General features: G+C 57.7%; 1 protein-coding gene across 1 annotated transcript; it reads left to right on the top strand.

Moving 5' to 3' along the window:
- Positions 1 to 12,357: 12,357 nt before the first annotated feature.
- Positions 12,358 to 18,271, top strand: LOC123584415. The gene is made up of 2 exons (XM_045452247.1): positions 12,358 to 13,952; positions 14,087 to 18,271. Exon 1 carries the CDS (start codon positions 12,732 to 12,734, stop codon positions 13,632 to 13,634), a length of 903 nt encoding a protein of 300 aa, XP_045308203.1. The 5' UTR covers positions 12,358 to 12,731; the 3' UTR covers positions 13,635 to 13,952; positions 14,087 to 18,271.
- Positions 18,272 to 21,005: the final 2,734 nt, after the last annotated feature.

The following is a 21,005-nucleotide window of genomic DNA, read 5'->3' on the forward strand; positions in this document are numbered from 1 at the left end:
GGAAAACAGCGTGGAGGTTCCTCAAAAAGTTAAAAATACATCTACCGTATGGTCCAGCAATCCCGATTCTGGGTATACCACCAGTGGAAACACAAGCAGTATCTGGGAGAGATATCTGCCGTCTCATGCTCGTGGCAACATTATTCACAACAGCTAAGATATGGAAACAGCCCCCGTGTCGGTTGAGGGATGAGTGGATGAAGATTTGGTATATATAAAATACACGTGTATATGTTTCATATAGAGCAAAGTCTGTAATATTTATCATATTATAACATATCTACATATACTCACGTAGATCTATAGATAGACATACATACACATCCTACATACACACACATGCACAGAAAGAGTACATGTATGTATACATACACAGGCACCATGTGTATACCTACATACGTATATACCATCTGTGTACCCACGCAAAGCCTCAGGAAGGATACGCAGTGTCCTCTCTCAGCAGCTGCCTCTAGAGAGGGGCAATGGGTGATGGGGGAGGGGAAGGAAGGAGCTTTCTTTGCACTATGAACCCATCGGAATGTTTTATATTTTGTGCATATATGTATAGTGTCCATCTAAAAGCAAACGGGGCAAATGTTTGAAAACTATGTCAAAATAGTCACACTAAAACAACAAAAAAACTATTACCAAGAAAAAAAAAAAACAAGCACTCTAAAAAGGAAGTAAATTGGACAAATGAGAAGACCAAACAACTCCAAAAGAAGAATGGTCAGTCCTCAGTTGTTTTTAAATAATTTTTTTTAACATTTACTCACTTTTTAAAAATTTACATCCAAGTTAGCATATAGTGCAACAATGATTTCAGGAGTAGATTTCTTAGTGCCCCTTACCCATTTAGCCCATCCCCCCTCCCACAACCCCTCCAGTAACCCTCTGCTTGTTCTCCATATTTAAGTCCCTTATATTTTGTCCCCCTCCCTGTTCTTATGTGATTTTTGCTTCCCTTCCCTTGTGTTCATCTGTTCTGTGTCTTAAAGTCCTCATATGAGTGAAGTCATATGATGTTTGTCTTTCTCTGACTAATTTCACTTAGCACAATACCCTCCAGTTCCATCCACGTAGTTGCAAATGGAAAGATTTCGTTCTTTTTGACTGCCGAGTAATACTCCATTGTATATACATACCACCTCTTCTTTATCCATTCATCCCTAGATGGACATCTGGGCTCTTTCCATACTTTGGCTATTGTTGATAGTGCTGCTATAAACATGGGGGTGCATGTGTCCCTTTGAAACAGCACACCTGTATCCCTTGGATAAATGACTAGTAGTGCGATCACTGGGTCATAGGGAAGTTCTATTTTTAGTTTTTGGAGGAACCTCCATACTGTTTTCCAGAGTGGCTGCACCAGCTTGCATTCCCACCAACAATGCAAAAGGAATCCTCTTTCTCCGCATCCTCGCCAACATCTGTTGTTGCCTGAGTTGTTCATGTGAGCCATTCTGACAGGTGTGAGGTGGTATCTCACTGTGGTTTTGATTTGTATTTCCCTGACGATGAGTGATGTGGAGCATTTTTTCATGAGTCAGTTGGCCATCTGGATGTCTTCTTTGGAGAAGTGTCTGTTCATGTATTTTGCCCATTTCTTCACTGGATTATTTGTTTTTTGGGTGTTGACTTTGATAAGTTCTTTATACATTTTGGATACTAACCCTTTATCTGACATGTCACTTGCAAATATCTTCTCCCATTCTGAGGGTTGCCTTTTAGTTTGCTGATTGTTTCCTTTGCTGTGCAGAAGCTTTTTATTTTGATGAGGTCCCAGTGGTTCATTTTTGCTTTTGCTTCCCTTGCCTCCAGAGATGTGTTGAGTAAGAAGTTGCTGTGGCAAAGATCAGAGAGGTTTTTGCCTGTTTTCTCCTGGAGGATTTTGATGGCTTCCAGTCTTACATTTAGGTTTTCATCCATTTTGAGCTCATTTTTGTGTCTGGTGTAAGAAAGTGGTCCAGGTTCATTCTTCTGCATGCCACTGTCCAGTTTTCCCAGCACCACTTGCTGAAGAGACTGTCTTTATTCCATCCGATATTCTTTCCTGCTTTGTCAAAGATTAGGTGGCCATACGTCTGTGGGTCCATTTCTGGGTTCTCTGTTCTGTTCCATTGATCCGAGTGTCTGTTCTTGTGCCAGTACCATGCTGTCTTCATGATTGCAGCTTTGTAATACAGCTTGAAGTCTGGGATTGTGATGCCTCCTGCTTTGGTTTTCTTTTTTCAAGATATTTTGGCTATTCTGGGTCTTTACTGCTTCCATACACATTGTAGGATTGCTTGCTGTAGCTGTGTGAAGAATGCTGGTGTTATTTTGATAGGTATTGCATTGAATATGTAGATTGCTTTGGGTAGTATCGACATTTTAACAATATTTGTTCTTCCTATCCAGGAGCATGGAATATTTTTGGGTTTTTTTGTGTGTTATCTTCAATTTCTTTCATAAGCTTTCTAAAGTTTTCAGTGTATAGATTTTTCACCTCTTTGGTTAGATTTATTCCTAGGTATTTTACGGTTTTTGGTAAAAAATTGTAAATGGGATTGATTCCTTGATTTCTCTTTCTGTTGCTTCATTGTCGGTGTATAGGAATGCAACCAATTTCTGTGCATTGATTTTATATCCTGCAACTTTGCTCAATTCATGAATCAGTTCTAGCAGTTTTTTGGTGGAATCTTTTGGGTTTTCCATATAAAGTATCATGTCATCTGCAAAGAGTGAAAGTTTGACCTCCTCCTGGCCAATTTGGATACCTTTTATTACTCTGTGTTGTCTGATTGCAGAGACTAAGACTTCCAATACTATGTTGAATAACAGTGGTGAGAGTGGACATCCCTGTCGTGTTCCTGACCTTTGGGGGAAAGCTCTCAGTTTTTCCCCATTGAGGATGATATTAGTGTTGGGTCATTCATATATGGCTTTTATGATCTCGAGGTATGCTCCTTCTATCCCTACTATCTTCAAGATTTTTATCAAGAAAGGATGCTGTATTTTGTCAAATGCTTTCTCTGCATCTATTGAGAGGATCATATGGTTCTTGTCCTTTCTTTTATTGATGTGATGAATCACATTAATTGTTTTATAGATATTGAACCAGCCCTGCATCCCAGGTAGAAATCCCACTTGGTTGTGGTGAATAATTTTTTGAATGTATCATTGGATCTGGTTGGCTAATATCTTGTTGAGGATTTTTGCATCCATGTTCATCAGGGAAATTGGTCTGTGGTTCTCATTTAATTTCAGTGGGGTCTCTGTCTAGTTTTGGAATCAAGGTAATGCTGGCTTCATAGAATGAGTTTGGAAGTTTTCCTTCCATTTCTATTTTTTGGAACACCTTCAAGAGAAGAGGTGTTAACTCTTCCTTAAATGTTTGGTAGAATTCCCCTAGAAAGTCATCTGGCCCTGGACTCTTGTTTTTTGGGAGATTTTTGATTACTAATTTGATTTCTTTCCTGGTTATGGTCTGTTCAAACGTTCTATTTCTTCCTGTTTCAGTTTTGGTAGCGTATAATTGGTCAGTCTTATAAAGAAATAGTCAAAAACCCCAGAGCTTTTCACCCCAAATGCAGGATGGGCCAGTGATTTGTTTGGACTCATCATCATTGATCCCTAGTGGGAAGAAGGAGAGAAGGAGGGAGGGAGGAGCGGGAGGAGAGAGGAGGGAGGAGGGACGGGAGGAAAGGAGGGGAGAGGAGAAAGAGGAAGAGGAGAGAGCGGGAGAGGAGGGAGGAGGGAGAAGAGAGAGGAAGGAGAAGGGAGGCGGGAGGAGAGGGGGAGAAAGGAAGAAGGGGGTAGGGGGAGGGAGGAAAGAAGGAAGAGGGAGGAGAGGAGGAGGAGGAGGAGGGGGAGGAGGGGGAGGAGGAGGGAGGCAGGGAGGGGTGGTGTCTGGTCTCTGTCCCAGGGCTGGGGTGAGGAGGACAGAGTGACAGGCAGGGGCCGTGACAAATGTCTCCCCGGAGCGGGAAGCAGGATCCCAGCCTCCGTGCTCCCTTTCGAACCCACTGAGGCTTACTGTCCACGTGCGGCCTCTCCAATCAGGGCCCCGTGCAAATGTACGTGGGCTTCCCTCCCCCTCCAGGTTTGAAGTAAAACCGTAAAGAGTCAAAGAACAGGCCAGGGAGAGCCCGAATGAGCTCCTCGTCCCCTTCGAAAGTGAACGGTCTCCAGAACCCTAACGACGACAGTCAGAAACGATTGACATGTTTAATAATCCAACTTGTTGGTCGCTGCCCTACTTTTAATATGTCCCTTCCTTTAACCCCCACACTGGCCCTGAGTTAGGATTGGTCTCCACTTTGTAGACGGGGACGGAGTGGGCTGGGCTGGGAGCATTTAATACGTCGCCGCACCCTGCACCTGCCCGGTGGAGGCCCTGCTAGACGGGGTCTGCGTGGGGGCCGGCGTCCGTGTGGCGCAGGGACAGCGCAGAGGGAAGGCAGCTTCGCAGGCGGGGTGGCGGGTCCCACCCCGCCCACAGGCGCAGGCACAGCCCAGCGGGTCACCCGCAGACATGAGCACCCGGAGAAGCCATTACCCAACGGATGGACTCGGTTTCCATGGAAACCATCCAGCTCAAGCAACATCCCTGAGTTCCTGGATGGATGAGGGAGCCTCTGAAACCTTAACAACCGGCCCGGTGGAAGGGGAGCCGTCAGGCAGGCTGCACGGCCCAGGCGGTCGGTGGTGGCGGTGTCCCTTTGGGGCCAGGTGGTCGCGTGGACCCACAGCGAAACTCTGGGCTAGTAAGGAAGGCTGGAAAGGTGACGGGGGAGGCCACTCAGGCTCGTCTGTCGGCCCAGAGACGCGGCTGTCCGCGAAGCAGCCCCCGACACTTACTGTCCCCTCTCCGAGTCCCCGCTGCACCTGCACCGTATGCCGCTCGACACAGCTCGTCACGCCTGCCGTCTGGCCGTCCTTCTGGCCTCCCTTCAGCCCCAGCCTGAGTGCAACTGTGTCTGTCCTCTGTCTCTCTGTCTGCGTCCTTAATGACCACATCGCCAGCGGTCCCCACGGCCAGGCCCGGGGCCCCACGCCTCTGCCCGTGTCACCTGTCCCGTGTAAACAAGACGCCGTCCTCCCCGGCACCCTGAGGAACCCTCCACCGTCCCCTTCCTCACCTCCAGGGTCCGGTCGGGAAGGTTTCTGACGTCCCAGCGTCTGGCGGTCGAGGCCTCCCCTGTCTGCACTCACACAACCTCGCGCTCCCCTCAGCAGCTTCTTGCAACTTCTCTGGTCCTTGCTGTGCACCACCGTCGCTGTCAACCTCCCGACACGCAGCCCTGCCCTCTGTCTGCAGGCCCCGCCGTCTGGCAGAGCGCTTGCCCCGTGGAGAGCTGGCCCAGCCTCTTGTCCACGCCGGTCCTTACGCTGTCTCCCCGGTGGCAGATACTTGCCGGGTGCTACGGGCCACGCACTGTGCTCTCCCCTAATTTGGTGAGTCCCCACTGCGGCGCCCTGAGCCCCCCTCGTGAACACAGGGGCTGTGCGTTGTCTGTCGTCAGATTAGGCGAGCCACCGGCGGTAGAACGATCGTGGGCAGGTTCCAGTGTCCGGCGAGGACCAGGCCCCTGATGAGAGCCCACTGAGTCCCGAATGGGGGGACGGAGGCAGGGGCGGATGGGGCACAAGGATAAGGGAGGGGCACAGTCTGGGTTCTTGCTCTGATGTGGCCTCCCCAAGCGTACCGTGATCCTGAGCACACCTTCCGTCACCGGCCCAGGCCCTCCAGGGACAAATCAATTAGCAAAGCGTGGCTGGCCTGTACGTGGCCTCCAGCGTGTTCACTGTGACCCGCTCTCCTCTGGCTCTTCTGCACAAACAAAGCCAAAGCCAAGGCTAGGAGCAGCCCTGGATGCCTGCGGACCGGCCCCCGAGCACAGCAGCCTCACCTGCTCGCCTGCCACCCCCCTCCCCGGGGCTGCACCTCACGCCTGCCCGCCTCTCCAATCCGGCTCTCGAACCACCTGCACGACAGGGGGACAGGGACGCAGCAAGGCTTCACGCCCCGTATTTCGGTTTCCTTCCCCACGCAGACCTCACGCTCAGGACCATGGACGTCCTGTTTCCAGAAGCATCCGAGCTGGCCCACGGAGCCGCGTCTTTCTTGAATTAAAATACCGAAGAAGCCGGCTTCTGATTAACAAGGAAATGACTCCCGTCCAAGAACACGTAGGAGGGCAGAAGAGTGTATGGGACGACACCCGTGACCTCCACTCCCCGAGGTGAGATCCCGGAGCCAGAAGAGGGGCTCGACCAGATCGGTCTCACTGAGCTTGCTGAGCACAGACCTGGTTCTCGTCAGGATGCAGCCTCGGAGGCTCCGTGGCTTCTCGGCGGTGCGTGAGTCCCGGGCTCGTTTGTCACCGAGCCCATCACTTGGCAAATGAGGCGTCAGCACGCCAGCCACGGCGGCTGGAGGGCCCCTCACTTGGCAAATGAGGCGTCGGCACGCCAGCCACGGTGGCTGGAGGAGGCCTGTCGGGACCGGCCGTTTGGGCGTCCGAGGGAAAGCAGAGCGCCGGGGCCACGGGGGAGGCCAGGCGGGGCTCTGGGTCCCGAGGGCGGCCGGGCGCCTCCCCAGCTGCTGCCCGCGCCGAGGTCGCCCGCCGGCCCGGAACCGGGCGCCACCCCCTGGCCTGCCCACCGCACGATCGCTTCCTGGAGCGTGCCCTCCGCGGGGAGCTGTCCGGGGGGGGGGGCCGGGCCAAGACACAGCCCAAGGGCACGGCCCCGAGCCACCCCTCCGCCCCACGCAGGTGACCAGGCATCGCGGCTCTGCACCCCACGTCTCGGGGAGGACGTGCCGGGCTCTCCCCCAACCCGCTCGTTTGCCCGGCGGTTGGTGGACGTCCACCCGGGTTCGGACACGGGGTGGGGGGGGGGCTCTGTCAGCCTTCGTCTCAGCAGGTGGCGCGAGGCTCCATCATGTGGCTTCAGAGCCGCCGGGGGGAGGGGGCTGCCAAGGAGGAACCAGGACAAATCCCCGGATGGTGCTCGCTCCCGCCCTCGGGCTCTGAGCTCCGACGGCGCTGTCCGGTGCCCCGATCTGCCCCCACCTCACCCCCTTCCCGCCGCCACGGGAGCCTTGCGATTCTCCGGACCCACGGCTGCGGCTCCTCCCGGACTTTCCGCGTGGCTCCCCTGCCTCGGGTCCGGGCCGCAGCCGCTCACTGGCAGGCCTTCCGGCCGCGTGTCTGCGTGGCGTCCGTCGCTCTGCGTGCAGGTGCGACCCCTCTGCGTCTGGGGGTCACAGGAGCGCCCTTCCAACCTCCACCCTGCGTGTCCTCCCCGGCCTGGTTTTCCCCCCTCCCCCTCCCTGTCCTTGTCTCCCCCCCTCATCTTGGTCTTTCCCCATCCCCCCTCCCTGTCCTGTCCTTTCCTAAGTCAAATAAGGAGACTGTGCTAGAGCCTGCTAAGGAAGCAGCCGAGAGACCTGGAAAGGATGGAACGAAGGAAGGGAAGGAGAAGGTGGGCTTGTGGCTCCCATGGGAGAGGAGGGGGGGCGGGGGGGGGCGGTGAGGGTGGGGGACAGAGAAGGTGGGAGAGCAGCTGGGTGGGGGACAAAGACCCTCCCCGACTCAGCCTGAGCCAAGACGGGTTCCTCTGCATCCTCCCTACGAGGAGGCCCTGCCTAGCGCTCTGTCCTTGTCCCTTGCGTAGCCGTGTTTTAGCCCGAGTCCCGCACGGTGTGAGGAAATCCCCACCCCTGATATCTGACCAAAGCGCCCACCCCCACCCTGGACACCTGACAGGCAGGGCTGCTCTCAGCACAGGTCCTCAAGTTCATTTAGCAGAATCCCCCCTCCCCTGATGCTTCCTCTTAGGAATCTCCATCCACTGCCCCCACCTGCTCCCTGGTCCCTGCTGTGCCCCTAGCTGGGCTCAGTCCCTCTCCCCCATCGCTCAGCCCCACTGTAGCGGTCCCTCCGTCACTGCCGTGGGTAACGTCTCTCCTTAGGAGAGGCCGCCAGTCCCCAGAAGGGGCATCTATGTGGCTGGAACCTTAGCCCGCCTCCCCGAGGCGTCCCTGGTGACCTCCCTCCCCTCCATAAACACACACCTGTGGCCCAGGGGTAGCAGAAATGTTCCCAGCCCCCCAGGGGTGACATAGGGGCAGCACAGAAAGAATGAAGCATCTCAGCTTTGACCCGTGTGGACCCCTCCTCAAACCTTCACCCCAGGACCCGCCCAAGTGCAGGAGCCTTGGCAGGGCCCTTGACTGAGGTGAGTTTCTGCTGCTTTCCCGCAACGGGAGCCAGAATAGAAGCAGGTGGAAGCAGGGACAGGCAGGTGCATTTCCCGCACACCTGAGTCTGCAAGATGACACCTACTGCCTGTCTGTGCACCTGACCTGCAAGGCAGGGACGCTTTGCAGAGGGGGCTGTGTCTTCGAGTTTTCTAACGTTTATGCATTTCTTGAGAGACAGCGAGAGAGCGAGAGCGGGACAGGGGCAGAGAGCAGCCAGAGGGAGACACAGAGTCCGAAGCAGGCTTCAGGCTCCGAGCCATCAGCCCAGAGCCCGACGCGGGGCTCGAACTCACAGGCCGTGGGATCATAACCTGAGCCGAAGTCGGACGCTTAACCGACTGAGCCACCCAGGCGCCCCTAATGTTTATTTATTTATTTTTGAGAGAGAGAGCAGGGGAGGGGCAGAAAGAGAGGGAGACACAGAATCCAAAGCAGGCTCCAGGCTCTGCGCTGTCAGCACAGAGCCCGACGCGGGGCTTGAACTCATGGACTTTGAGATCATGACTTGAGCCGAAGTCGGACGATTAACCAACTGAGCCACCCGGGAGCCCCTGGAGGGGTCTGTGTCGTACTCACTTTTGTATCTCTGCCGTGTCTTACGGAGTGAGGTGCCCATAACTGCTCAGTGAACGTGACCTGAATCAGTTTTAAATTTAAAAATACTCTCAATTATCTTAGCATATTGCCTTGACATTCTTGATTGCCGATCCAACTTCCCCACCAGACAGCAAAGTCCTCAAAGGCAAACACTGTGTTTTTGCCTCTGTGTTCCCAGTGTGTAAGCTGAGGCTGGGACGTGGGAGACACTCAGAGAGGGCGGCTGGCGGCAGGAACGGGTGAAGAAATGAAAAAGATGACATGAAAAGGATGTGGTGTGCGGGCGTGCGAGAGAGACGTACTGGCTGCATGATGGAGGGAGTCACGTAACCTTGACTTCCTCTCCCGCAGAACGCAGATAATAGAAGCTATTGCACAGAAATGTTTTTGAAGATGCAGTCGGGAAGGGCCCTTACCAGTCGGAAGAGGCACACGGCGTCTTAAAAATGCGGAAAGCAAACACTCACAAACTGTACTCGCTGATTGCCTGCAAATACGCCATTTGAAATACTCGTCTTTCCCAGATTCAAAATACGAACAGCAGCCCCTGTCTCTGGAATGATGGCTGCTTGGAATCCCTTCGAGGTGCGCACCGAAAACTGAAACCTGGGTTCAAAAAAAGAGAAAGAAAATGGGGCACCTGGGGGGCTCAGTCGGTTCACTGTCTGACTTTGGCTCAGGTCGTGGTCTCACAGTTCATGGGTTCGAGCCCCGCGTCGGGCTCTGTGCTGACAACTCGGAGCCTGGAACCTGCTTCAGACCCTGTGTCTCCCTCTCTCTCTCTGCCCCTCCCCTGCTCACGCTCTGTCTCTGTTTCTCAAAAATAAATAAACATTTAAACAATTTTAAAAAAAAGAAAGAAAGAAAAAAGGCAAGAACAAATTCCCTGGGGCACGACGTTATCTCCAAAGAAGACATCTAAATTGTTGATGTAACAATGGGAAGCGTGGCACCTTGTTGCAAAGACATTATTGTCAGCTCATCTGGCGTTAGGATTGCTAAGATCTCACCAGGCTGCTCCCGCACAGGACGACCACCTTGCGGACACCTGGCCGGGCAGCGCATCTCCGCAGCCACCCCACAGCCAGGAGGGACGCCTGAGTCGGTGGCTGCTCTCCTCGGGAGCTGTGACTCACAGGGACGCACGGACGCAGGGACAGAGGCACAGCCAGGCTGCAGGACAGCAGAGCGGGGGCTCTGGAAGGCTCTGCACCTGCCGGGAAGGGCGCGGAGCAGTGGGCAGCGGGTGAGGCAGGCCAGCCAGGCCGGGGGGCCGCGCAGAGGGCTCCCAGCCCGTGTGCTTCCTTTCCCCACCGGAGCCTCCGGGAAGGGCTCGTTATTTTGCTTGGGAGGCGGAAGCAGCAGATGATATGGACTCAGGCCTGCAGTGGCCGAGGCTTTTTTTCCCCCTGAGCTGAAGGAGTTTTAGTGAAAACTTCGGAAATAAGCCCACATCTCCCATTTTACTACATTCAGCGTTGGGTCGTGCGCCAAGATCTGCTGTCCGGGATGTGCATTTGCCGACCGCTGCCGCAAACAGCTACTCCTAAGGCTCCCCGGGCTCCAGACCTGCTGCCTGAGCCAGGACCCTGTCACCAGCGTCCCTGCTTCTGTCACCATTCGCCCTCCCTGCGCAGAGGAGACACGGCCCTGACTGCACATCTTCCCGGGCAGAGCAACGGACATTTTCCCCTTGTGTCTGTGACAGCCAGTGAGTCTGGGGGCAGGGACGCTGGACGCCAGTCGGGGACCGAGCCGATCTCAACAGACACGGGCCAGAAGCAGAACGTAAACCTGGTCCCTCTGAGTGCTCAGTTTCACGGTCGGGCCCACACGGGGCCCTCGGCTACCCCCAGGAAGCACAGCCCTACCCGGGAGAAGGATCTAGATTTCATCTCCTGTCCTGAGGTTTCGGAAAGCGCTGGGCTCGCCTGGGGCCCTAGCTCAGGGTCCTCTCCTGACCCTCCCCCTTCCTTTCTGTGCCCAACACCTGTGGTTCCCTGGTTCCCTCTCCTGGAATTCTTGGCCAGCACCTGCTAGGCTGGGTGGGGGCAAGGGTGCTGAGCCCTGATGCTGGTACTTCCTCTGCCCCGTGCACCCACCTGAGTAACACATCCGAGTCCCAGAGCACCATCTGCCCTCCACAGACTGCGGTGCCGGCTAGAGCCCAGGCTAACTCGGCCCCAAGCCACTGTCTGGTCTGCCTCCAAGGGATCCCCCCCTGAGCTGGGACACGCTCCCAGCCTCTGAGGGTCCCCCTGAGCTGGGACATGCTCCCAGCCCCCCCAGGACACACTCCCAGCCTCTGAGGGTCCCCCCCGAGCTGGGACATGCTCCCAGCACCCCCAGGACACGTTCCCATCCCCCAAGGGTTCCCCCCCTGAGCTGGGACACGCTCCCCATGCCCCCTGGGACACGCTCCCCATGCTCCCTGGGACACACTCCCAGCCCCCCTGGGACACGTTCCCAGACTCTGAGGGTCCCCCTGAGCTGGGACATGCTCCTAGCACCCCCAGGACACGTTCCCATCCCCTGAGGGTTCCCCCCTGAGCTGGGACACACTCCCAGCCCCCACCCCAGGACACGCTCCCAGCCCCCCAGGACATGCTCCCAGCCTCCGAGGGTCCCCCTGAGCTGGGACACGCTCCCAGCCCCCCGGGACACGCTCCCAACCTCCGAGGGTCCCCCGAACTGGGACACACTCTCAGCCTCTGAGGGTCCCCCTGAGCTGGGACATGCTCCCAGCCCCCCCAGGACACGCTCCCAACCTCCGAGGGTCCCCCAAACTGGGACACACTCCCAGCCTCCGAGGGTCCCCCCGAGCTGGAACACACTCCCAGGCCCCCAGGACACGCTCCCATCCCCCGAGGGTCCCCCCCACCCTGAGCTGGGACACACTCCCAGCCTCTGAGGGTCCCCCCGAGCTGGGACATGCTCCCAGCACCCCCAGGACACGTTCCCATCCCCCAAGGGTTTCCCCCCTGAGCTGGGACATGCTCCCCATGCCCCCTGGGACACACTCCCAGCCCCCCCTGGGACACGTTCCCAGACTCTGAGGGTCCCCCTGAGCTGGGACATGCTCCCAGCACCCCCAGGACACGTTCCCATCCCCCAAGGGTCCCCCCTGAGCTGGGACACACTCCCAGCCTCTGAGGGTCCCCCTGAGCTGGGACACACTCCCAGCCCCCACCCCAGGACACGCTCCCAGCCCCCCAGGACATGCTCCCAGCCTCCGAGGGTCCCCCTGAGCTGGGACACGCTCCCAGCCCCCCCAGGACACGCTCCCAGCCTCCGAGGGTCCCCCGAACTGGGACACACTCCTAGGCCCCCGGGACATGCTCCCAGCCCCCCCGGGACACGCTCCCAGCCTCCGAGGGTCCCCCGAACTGGGACATGCTCCCAGCCCCCCCCCCCAGGACACACTCCCAGCTTCTGAGGGTCCCCCCGAGCTGGGACATGCTCCCAGCACCCCAGGACACGTTCCCATCTCCTGAGGGTTCCCCCCCTGAGCTGGGACACGCTCCCCCCCCTCCCCCCGGGACACACTCCTAGGCTCCAGTCCCACATGGCCCCCAATCGTCTTCCTTTCCACTGCCTCAGCAGCTGAGGTGTCCCCTGCGCCCCCTCGACGACGCCCCCACCCCCACCACGAGCCGGGACCTGCACCCAGCACCCGGCCTCTGGAAGGACCTGGGTCCCAGGCCTGGATGAGGGCCCCGTCTGGTCTGGGACCCGCAGGCGGGCTCGTGCGGAGAGGGGAGCGCTCCCTCTGTCGAGGGCTAGCACGAGGTGCTGAGGAAGCTCCACTCCAGCCCGCACGCTGGGACCTATTCTCCCAAGATGCCCCTGGGCAGACGGAGAAAAACGTTTTTGGAAGAACATGGACGTTTCCAAAAAGCAGCACCGAATTAGCATCACCGGGAAAGTCAGAATTTTCCGGACTTTCTTACACGGGTCTCATGGCTCAGTGGTGTCTCCTCCGAGTTCCAGACGGGACCGGGGTGTCAACGGTTCTCTGTGCTGGAGCCTCTGCCGAGAGCACCCGCTTCTTCCTGGGGGTGCAGGAAAAGCTTCCCCGACCACCACCTCCCGGAGTCATTTAGAGCAAGCAGGGATTCCTTTTCCACTTTTACCACGTCTCATTTCCGTCTTGCTCAACAGAAAACTAAGCCCTCTGGGGGCGGGTTTGCACGTCTCGGGGTGCGGTCAGGGACAACAGGTAACACGTTGTCTTAGCAAACAGGTAACCACACTTCACGCTGCCCCGAGGAGGGGCCGTGGGCTGCCCCCGTGGCCGGCTCTGTGGCTGTGGGGGAACCTCATTCCAAGCGCCACAGACACGACGCGTCGGCAGGAAATGGAGACACAGGAGGGGAAGCTCGTGTTCGCAGGCAGGGAAGCGTCCACGCAACGACAGCCCCGAGCCAGTCTTCAGACGCACCTCACACCCCGACGTCCCGAGGGGGCACGGCCCTGGGGCGGGACGTTAACGGCCCGTCTCTCTGGCCTGCCCTCCCACCACCAGCTGTGCCCTGAGATGGGTTCCACGGGGGCTCCTGAACCCCTGACTCCCCCACGTGTTACCCCGTACGACGCAGAACCTTCAGACGGGTTCCCAGAACTCTCCTCTCCGCGCGCCCCCTTCCGTCCAGCGTCCGTGCTGGCTTGTCATTTCTGCGCCCTGTTAGATGGCGAGCGTCCGAGGGAGGGAGCCACGTCCCAGCCCTTTGTGGTCACCCAACCCCCACCAAGGGTCAGCACACGGTGCAAAGGAGGCACCTGATACAAGGTTTGTCGAACTGAGTGCCACAAATCACGATTCAGATCCCTGAGGATTCAGCTCCTGGGTTGAAATACATCAGAATGGTTTCCTTCGCACGAACACGATTTCACAGTGTCGCCAGCCCACGCCCGCCCCTGTGAACTCCTCCAGCAGAAGCAAGAGTCTGGCACGTGTCTGAGTAAATGGCGAGCGGCGACTCTCTTGGGCCGTTAAAGGGGGTTCAGCTGGGTCAGGTTGTGGCAAATACCCACATGCCCTAAGCTCAGTGGGAACGCCGTCCTTCTTCTTCGTGCAATTCAGGAGACACGGTTTTGGAAGGTGAGAGTCAGCAGTGGCGGTCCACCCCGAGTCATCGCACCTGCAGAGTGGTGACGGCGCCCCTGCCTGACTCCCTCACGGGCGCCAGCCTGCAGACGACAAAGGAAACCTGAGACGTGGCCCCTGATTTCCAGGGGCTCAAAGTCGATCTGGAGACGAACATGAGTAATGCTGTGTGGTCGCTCCCGCCCGGGGTCAGTGCCAAGGGCAAGGATGGGGAGCGGCACCCACATCTGAGCCGGGCAGGATGCCAGCAGCAGAGCCTCCCCGGCCCCTGTGGCTGCATCTCGAGAGGCGGGTGAGTGAACGGGCAAGGGTGAAATCCCTCGTGTGGGAGGGAAGGGCACGGCGTTCAGAAGGGCCGAGCCGCGAGTGAGGACCGCTTCAGGTGGCCAGGTTGCAGCCCGTGCCGGGGGACAGACGAGGGTCACGGGCGCAGGCATGAGCCCCGAGGCAGCAGCCTCTCCTGGAAGGGAAAGGTCTCGGGCAGATGAGGACTTGCTCCGCCTTCTAGAAGGGGCGTAATGATGCAGGGCTGGCAGACAGACTTGAGAAAGGGGAGTCTGGAAGCAGGGAGATCACTCAGAAGCCACCGGAATTGTCCAGGTGAGAGATGACAAACTGAGCTAACGTGTGAACCCAGGAGAGAGAGTCGGAAACTATTACTTAGATTGCGTGGCTGGATTAGACAGGGAGGAGGGGAGAGGGGAGAGGGGGAGGGAGGGGTGCCGGCTCCAGGCTCTGTCATCGGACGCTGGAGGACAGGGACTCTGGTTTCCAACACGTCTACTTTGAGGTTTCTGGAGACCATTCTAGGGGGGGAATCTACACAGTTAGACGTTTTAGAGCCAGTCCCAGAAGACCAGTCTGGGCTGGAATTCGTTTTCCGCAAGACATGAGTCCTTGTGCCTTAAAAAGAGAGACGCTCCGAGCAAACGAATCTGAGAACACGGTTTTCTGTGTCAGAGAGCCTCCCACAACACCATGGTGCATCGACGGCTCCGAGAGGTCCCGCACCAGAGACCCGCCAAAGCTCTCGGTGCCCGGGCTTGTTGGACCATGAGACTCTTCGTCCGACGAGCAAATGTCAACTGGATGTCGACGCTGGGGGCCACAGGCGATGGATGAAGCCACAAGGACGTGGACTGGCCCAGGTGTGCTCCGGCAGGTGTGCTGGTGTGTGGACAAGGGGGAGGTCGAGGACAAAACCCCAGCCATAGTCACTCTGAACATCTTTCAAGCCACCTGGGCCTCTCTTACACCGATGGCCACCAAACGGGAGGCGTGGACATCTCTGCCTCATGTTGTTCATCGCTGCGTACCTACCTTCCTTTCCCATTGATGCTGTTCAATGAGCATTGATCAAACAGTCGGTGAACGGCACTGTGGCTGGATGGACAGAGGGATCACTGGACCGTGACCTTGGTGATGGACAGTTCCAGCACCTGCCCTCTGGACTCTGCTGAGGACCTCGAAGACGGAGGCTAACCTCACCCCCCCCCCCCCGGGCTGGCCATCTTGTTGAGGCCGCCTTCTCCGGTTTGGAGCCCCAGGATCCAAGTTTAGAGGCGGTGTCGCCTAGGCTTTGGGGGACGTTCAGGGAGATCACAGAATGTACTGATGTTGAGAGCGGAGGAAGAGAAACCCTCAACTTGTAAAAGAAAACCAAAGAAAGTACGCAGAGGTAAAGAAGGAAACCACAAGAGTCCTGTTCAAAGCAGAAATGCATTTCAAGGAGACAGATCAGCACGATCCAGGCAGGTCCAGAAAGGCCGCCACAGGGTTTGTAACCAGGGCACCAGCGGGGACTGCCGTGAGAAGCATTTCGAAGCAGTGGACACAAAAGCCGGGCTCGGGGGTTCAAGGTGAATGGGGTGGGGCAAGGTCCACACGTGCAGACCTCTCCTTCTGGAAGCGCCATCCTGAGATGGGGTGAAGGGAGGTCTCTGAGAAGGGGCGGGAGCCGGGCCCAGAGCTCAGGTGAGATCCTGAGCCGGAAGCAGGGCCGGGAGGGAAGGAGGGAGAGGAGCGTGTTTGTTTACGAGGAGGGGAATCTCTTGTCTCGCGGATCTGGAGGCCAGACACCTGAACTCAAGCTGCTCCCCACTTTCCCTCGGGCTCTGGGGCCACCGGCAGCCCAGGTGAGCCCAGCTTCGTCTCCACATCGGTCACCCCGGGGCATCCCCCCTCGCGTGCCCTGGTGTCCAAATCTCCCCTTTCCGCGAGGACGTGAGTCAGTCCAGATTAAGGGCCAGCGCTGCTCTGGGTGACCACATCCTACACAAGTACATCCGCAATGACCCGATTTCCAAGGAAGCTCTCCTTCGGAGGCCCTGGGGCGTTAGGACTGCAGCGTCTCTTCGGGGTGACACAGTTCAACCCGTCACAGGTGGCACCTTCCTTTCTGGGACAAGGGCTGATGCACAGGAAGCTTGACGAGAGGAGACCTTTCAAGTGCAGAATCCACATTTCCATCACCTCTGCCAGCCCCTGGCCAGCGGCTACGTGCTGGGGGCGATTTCATCATCCTCTGACCCCCGGTGACGTCCCCCCCCCCCCACCGCCCATCCCGGGCAGCAGGTGGAGTCGTCTGGCCTCGCTACGTCTAGAAAAGCAGATCAAAGCTGAACCACAAAGAGGGAGAAAAGCCAGTTCTCGGCTTTTGACGTTCAAACTAGACTTTTGAAATTCCCCACAGAAGCCGCATTGGTGAGAAGGGCTGTGTGTGCGACAGCTTGGCTCAAGTTTAAGCCGTGGAACCGAGGACGAGAACGGGAAGCATGAGGGACGCCATAAGTGGGGGAGGGACGCCATAAGCTGGGCTGAGGGTCCGCAGGTGGGCGGGAGGACCGTGCACCTGCTCCAGCGCCCGGCAGTGTCCTGGCCGGAGCCCCCGCTGTCCCCTCGTGTACAGATGGGCCGCCGCGTCCCAGCAGAGAGGAAGCAACCTCTATTGCCAAAATTAATAGTAACAATAACTGAGGTTCTGCTGATCCAGGCCAACCTCCTCCCTCTTCCAAGAAGGGTTGTCTAAGGTCCAGGAGAGACACCAGCACCTGTGCATGGAAAAGTCAGGGTGGCTCTCCTGATCTCAGGTCACCTTGACTGTCTACACAGCAGGGGCAGCAAGAACACGGAACGCTGGCCTCCGGCAGGGTCCAGTGCCACGGATTCCCGTTGGCCCCTTCGTGCCTGAGTGACGGAGATCTGAAAATGCTCTAAGGGAGCCAAGCTCGCTGACAGAGTCTCCCCTTTCTTCTCGCCGCTCTACGGACAAAAGCCAGGGAATGGTACTACTGGGAAGACCAGGGCTTATGTTTAGTAGCAGGTCTTATGTATTTGACGCTGTGTGTGCGGCCGGCACGTGCTGAGCCCTTTGCATCAGTGTCCCTAACGCTCAAATAATCCCATTTCCCAGATGAAGCATCAGAGATGTTAAGCCACCGGCCCGAGGCCACCTAGGCAGTAAGCCATATGGCGGGATCGAAACCCAGGAATCTGCTGGAAACCGAAGCGATGCTCCTTCCCAGCCGCCGCGCTGTCCTGTCCCCGTCCAGAACACGTGTGCGCTTCCTCAGCCGCTTCCCGTAAAGACCAGAAGGAAGCGTTTGGGAATGCGATGCCATCAAGCACCTGCTACGTGCCCGGCACGGTGCATTTGCACGGCTCGCCTCAGCCCCAGTGTCAGAAATTCCCTCCGCCGTTAATGCCGACCTCCCTGGAAGCCAGCATCGCTGATGAGAGAAGCACCAGATTGGCCTACGGACCAGTGATTTCACTCAGTTTACACCTAATGGGACTCATGTAACCAACTCTGCCACTCTGTTGCTCAGAAAATTGCATCGGTTCCTCCTTCAAGGCTCGGAGTTGAAGTGCGGGTCCCTAATCTGGTTCTCGAGGCTCCCAGGGCCTGCAGTGTCTCCCGCTGTGGCCTCCACGCACCCCCCACCAGAAGACGTAAGTCACGTTCCCGCCACGGCTCACACCATCATCACTGCCACCGCCCCCGCATCCCCCACGCTGCCTCCTTAGAGACCCAGTGCGCGTGCTAGCCTCTCCGGGGACCTTTGCCGGACCGCTTGCGACCAGAAGTAACGCCTCTCCTCTGACCTGCACACGTTTATCTGTGTCCCCTGAGACGTGAGCACATTCGACCCTGCATACGGCGAGTTCTGTGCATGAGTCAGCGTGCCTCCAGCTGTGGGCGTCTTGAGGGCTCAGCATTTGATGCCTGTTCTCCAAAGCCCCTCGCGGTATCTGACACATGGCAAGAGCTCAATGGGTGTTAGCCAAATGGATTAAAAAATAAAGACACTGTTCTTTTTTTTCCCTACGTTTATTTACCTTTGAGAGACAGAGAGAGACACAGGATGAGTGGGGGAGGGGCAGAGAGAGAGAGGGAGACACAGGATCCGAAGTAGGTTCCAGGCTCCGAGCTGTCAGCACAGAGCCCGACGCGGGGCTCGAACTCACAGACGGTGAGATCATGACCTGAGCCGAAGTAGGATGCTTAACCCACTGAGCCACCCAGGTGCCCGTAAAGACACCGTTCTTCATTCATGGGGAGAGAACAAAATATAAAAAAAGTGCTTGACCTAGGGAAGTGTTCGCCGTAAGCAAGTCCAGACTGGAGAGACCCCAAAACCTCCCTGGGTCAAGGGCGAGCCGGTGCCGGGGGGACTGAGTGCGGAGGCAGTTCACGCTGGGCTCCACTCTCATGAGCAACGGAAACCGACTCGAGGGAACTTATCCGAAGGCCACCTGCACCGTTACTCACTGGCCCCGCAGGACAAGCACTGCTTGACTGTTCGGGGCCAGCCCCGCCGTCCGGAATGAACGAACGCCTCACTGTCCTCCATTTCTCGCGTCCCTCCATCCGCGACGGTGGCCAAGACAGTTCCGAGAGAGTGCAACTAGCCTTCACGCGGGTCGCACGCTCCGGGCGGCTCCATCCGGGCTGGGAGACAAAGCATCCGGTGTGATCAATATTCTGAGTGTTCCGCATATATTCTCAGAGCCACAGATGCCTCCGGGTTCCGTAACGACAGCACCAACCGCCAGTGCCGCTCAGGGGGCCCGAGGTTCTGAGGGCTTTGCGCCCCCTCCGTCCACCCAGGGCTCCCTGCTGCAGCTGTCGGGGCCCCACTTCTGCCTTCACAGGGTCCCCGGGCCGCTGCCTTCCCCCGATGTTGTCATGAAGCAGCCCACGGGCTCAAACCGGCTACTTCCGTCCCGAATTCGCAAGGCCTGGGGCGTCTTGGAGCTCTCCCAAAACATCCTGGGTTTCCTTCTCTTCCCTGCGGTTAGAATCTAGGAATCTGACCTCTTGGCTCCTGTGCCTGAATTGGTCAAGTGGTGCTGGTGACACCCAGCTGTGCCTCCCTCGTCGGACGGGATTCCCGCTACAAACAGTGAGAACCGCCTGGGACTCAATACACGTCTGAAGACGAGAGTAAGGAACTCACAGAATTCGCGGGAAGGTTGGACGACCTGGCTTTGAGAAAACCAGACTGGGGACCACTCAGCGGTCAGGAAGGGGCGGCTGAATCCACCTCCCGGTGCTGGGGGCCAGGCCCGCCCGCACCACCCAGGTGCCGGGTGAGGCCACCTCCTGGCTGTCCTGGGTTGGGGGTGGGGGGCGGTGGGCACGGCAGGGCCCCTCTTGTGCGTGCTCTGGGCAGCAGGCTTGGAGGGGTAAATCTGGCTCCCTTCTTCCCGGGCCAGGGGGAAATGTGCAGGAGGCATATTTCCTGGGGGACCTTACCAACTCTTGGTGGGGCTGGCGGATGAACGCCCCACTGCCCTCACCTTGGTAGAGGTGCCCTGGCCGGGGTCCTTTGCTGTGTCCCGGGAGCCCCCAGCAGGACGGAGCCCGTGCCACCCCCGCAGTGGGGACCTCCTTCCCTCCTTGTCTCACTTCCGCTGTTTCTGGGATCATCTCCCCCATAGACTGCTTGTACCCCCCGCCTGTCTCAGGGTCTGCTCCTGCGAGAACACAGCCTAGGGCACCTGCACTGCGTCTCATCCCACTGGCCCAGCCCCACGGGGCCCCGCTCCAACACAGACCCGCGTGTGGAGACTTTATGACCGTGGGCTTTGCAAAAACCGAGAGAGACCACAGGTTGTGGGGCGGAAGTGAGGTGTTTTCCCCTAGCAGCAGATCGCATCCTGGCTCCCTCCCCGGGGGTGGAAGCGGGAGCGGCTCTAAGGGAGGGCAGAGGCGCCACGTGGAGAGGGGCCCTGCATCCTCCCACTGAGATGACTGCTCTCAGCCTCCCCTCACACCCTGAATCTCCGTGCTCCCCAGGATGGGACTGCAGTCCTCCCTGGGGGCTTATACAGATCACCAAACACCAGCCTGCTGCCTTCTGACCAGACAACTCCAGCCCAGGGGGAGGGGATGTGGAGAATTGACAGGTGCGTGCATTAAGAAAATTCCAGAAGGTGATAAGGGCTTGGAAGAAAATGAAAGCGGGGTCACGAGATAGGAGGTGAGACAGCACGGTTGGCAGTTCAGAGAATGTGGGGGGCCGAGTGAACCCTCTGCCCAGTGAGGGTGCCCTCGGGAGGAAGCGAGCGGGGAGGTTTGGGGTAATGGGACAGCCTGAGTCAAAGGCGCAATCTGGACCAAACTCCGCGGGTCCAGGAGGCAGATGGGGGGCAGAGGGGCCAGAGCGCCCGGAGAAGATGGGGAGGGTTCCGGGAGAGGCCAGAGCGGAAGGCGGGAGCCAGGTCGTGCAGAACCTTTCCAGCCTGCCAGGAACTCGCTCTGTAAGTGCGTTTATAAACCACGGGACATTTTAGGCTTGCGGTTGTCATAACCTGACTTGTGTTTCCTAAAAGATCATTGTTGCTGCCCCGTGAAGAGTGGAATGGCCAGACCGAGGCCTGATAAGCAACCACTAGAACAGCCCAGGGTGGGGTGGGGGGCCAGATGCGGGCGGCGACGGGGGACAAGGACAAGTGAGACCCAGATCCCTCCACAGCGCTGACGAGACGGACAAAGGCAGAGCATCAGCTGGGCACGCGGACTGGGACTGCTCCACACGGTGG

The sequence above is a fragment of the Leopardus geoffroyi genome, chromosome B3 (assembly GCF_018350155.1).
Source record: "Leopardus geoffroyi isolate Oge1 chromosome B3, O.geoffroyi_Oge1_pat1.0, whole genome shotgun sequence".
Classification (NCBI taxonomy): Eukaryota; Metazoa; Chordata; class Mammalia; order Carnivora; family Felidae; genus Leopardus; species Leopardus geoffroyi.

What these genes read in the sequence shown, in the direction of transcription:
- LOC123584415 (XM_045452247.1), top strand. Translation starts at nt 12,732, where the DNA reads ATGGACGTTTCCAAAAAGCAGCACCGAATTAGCATCACCGGGAAAGTC.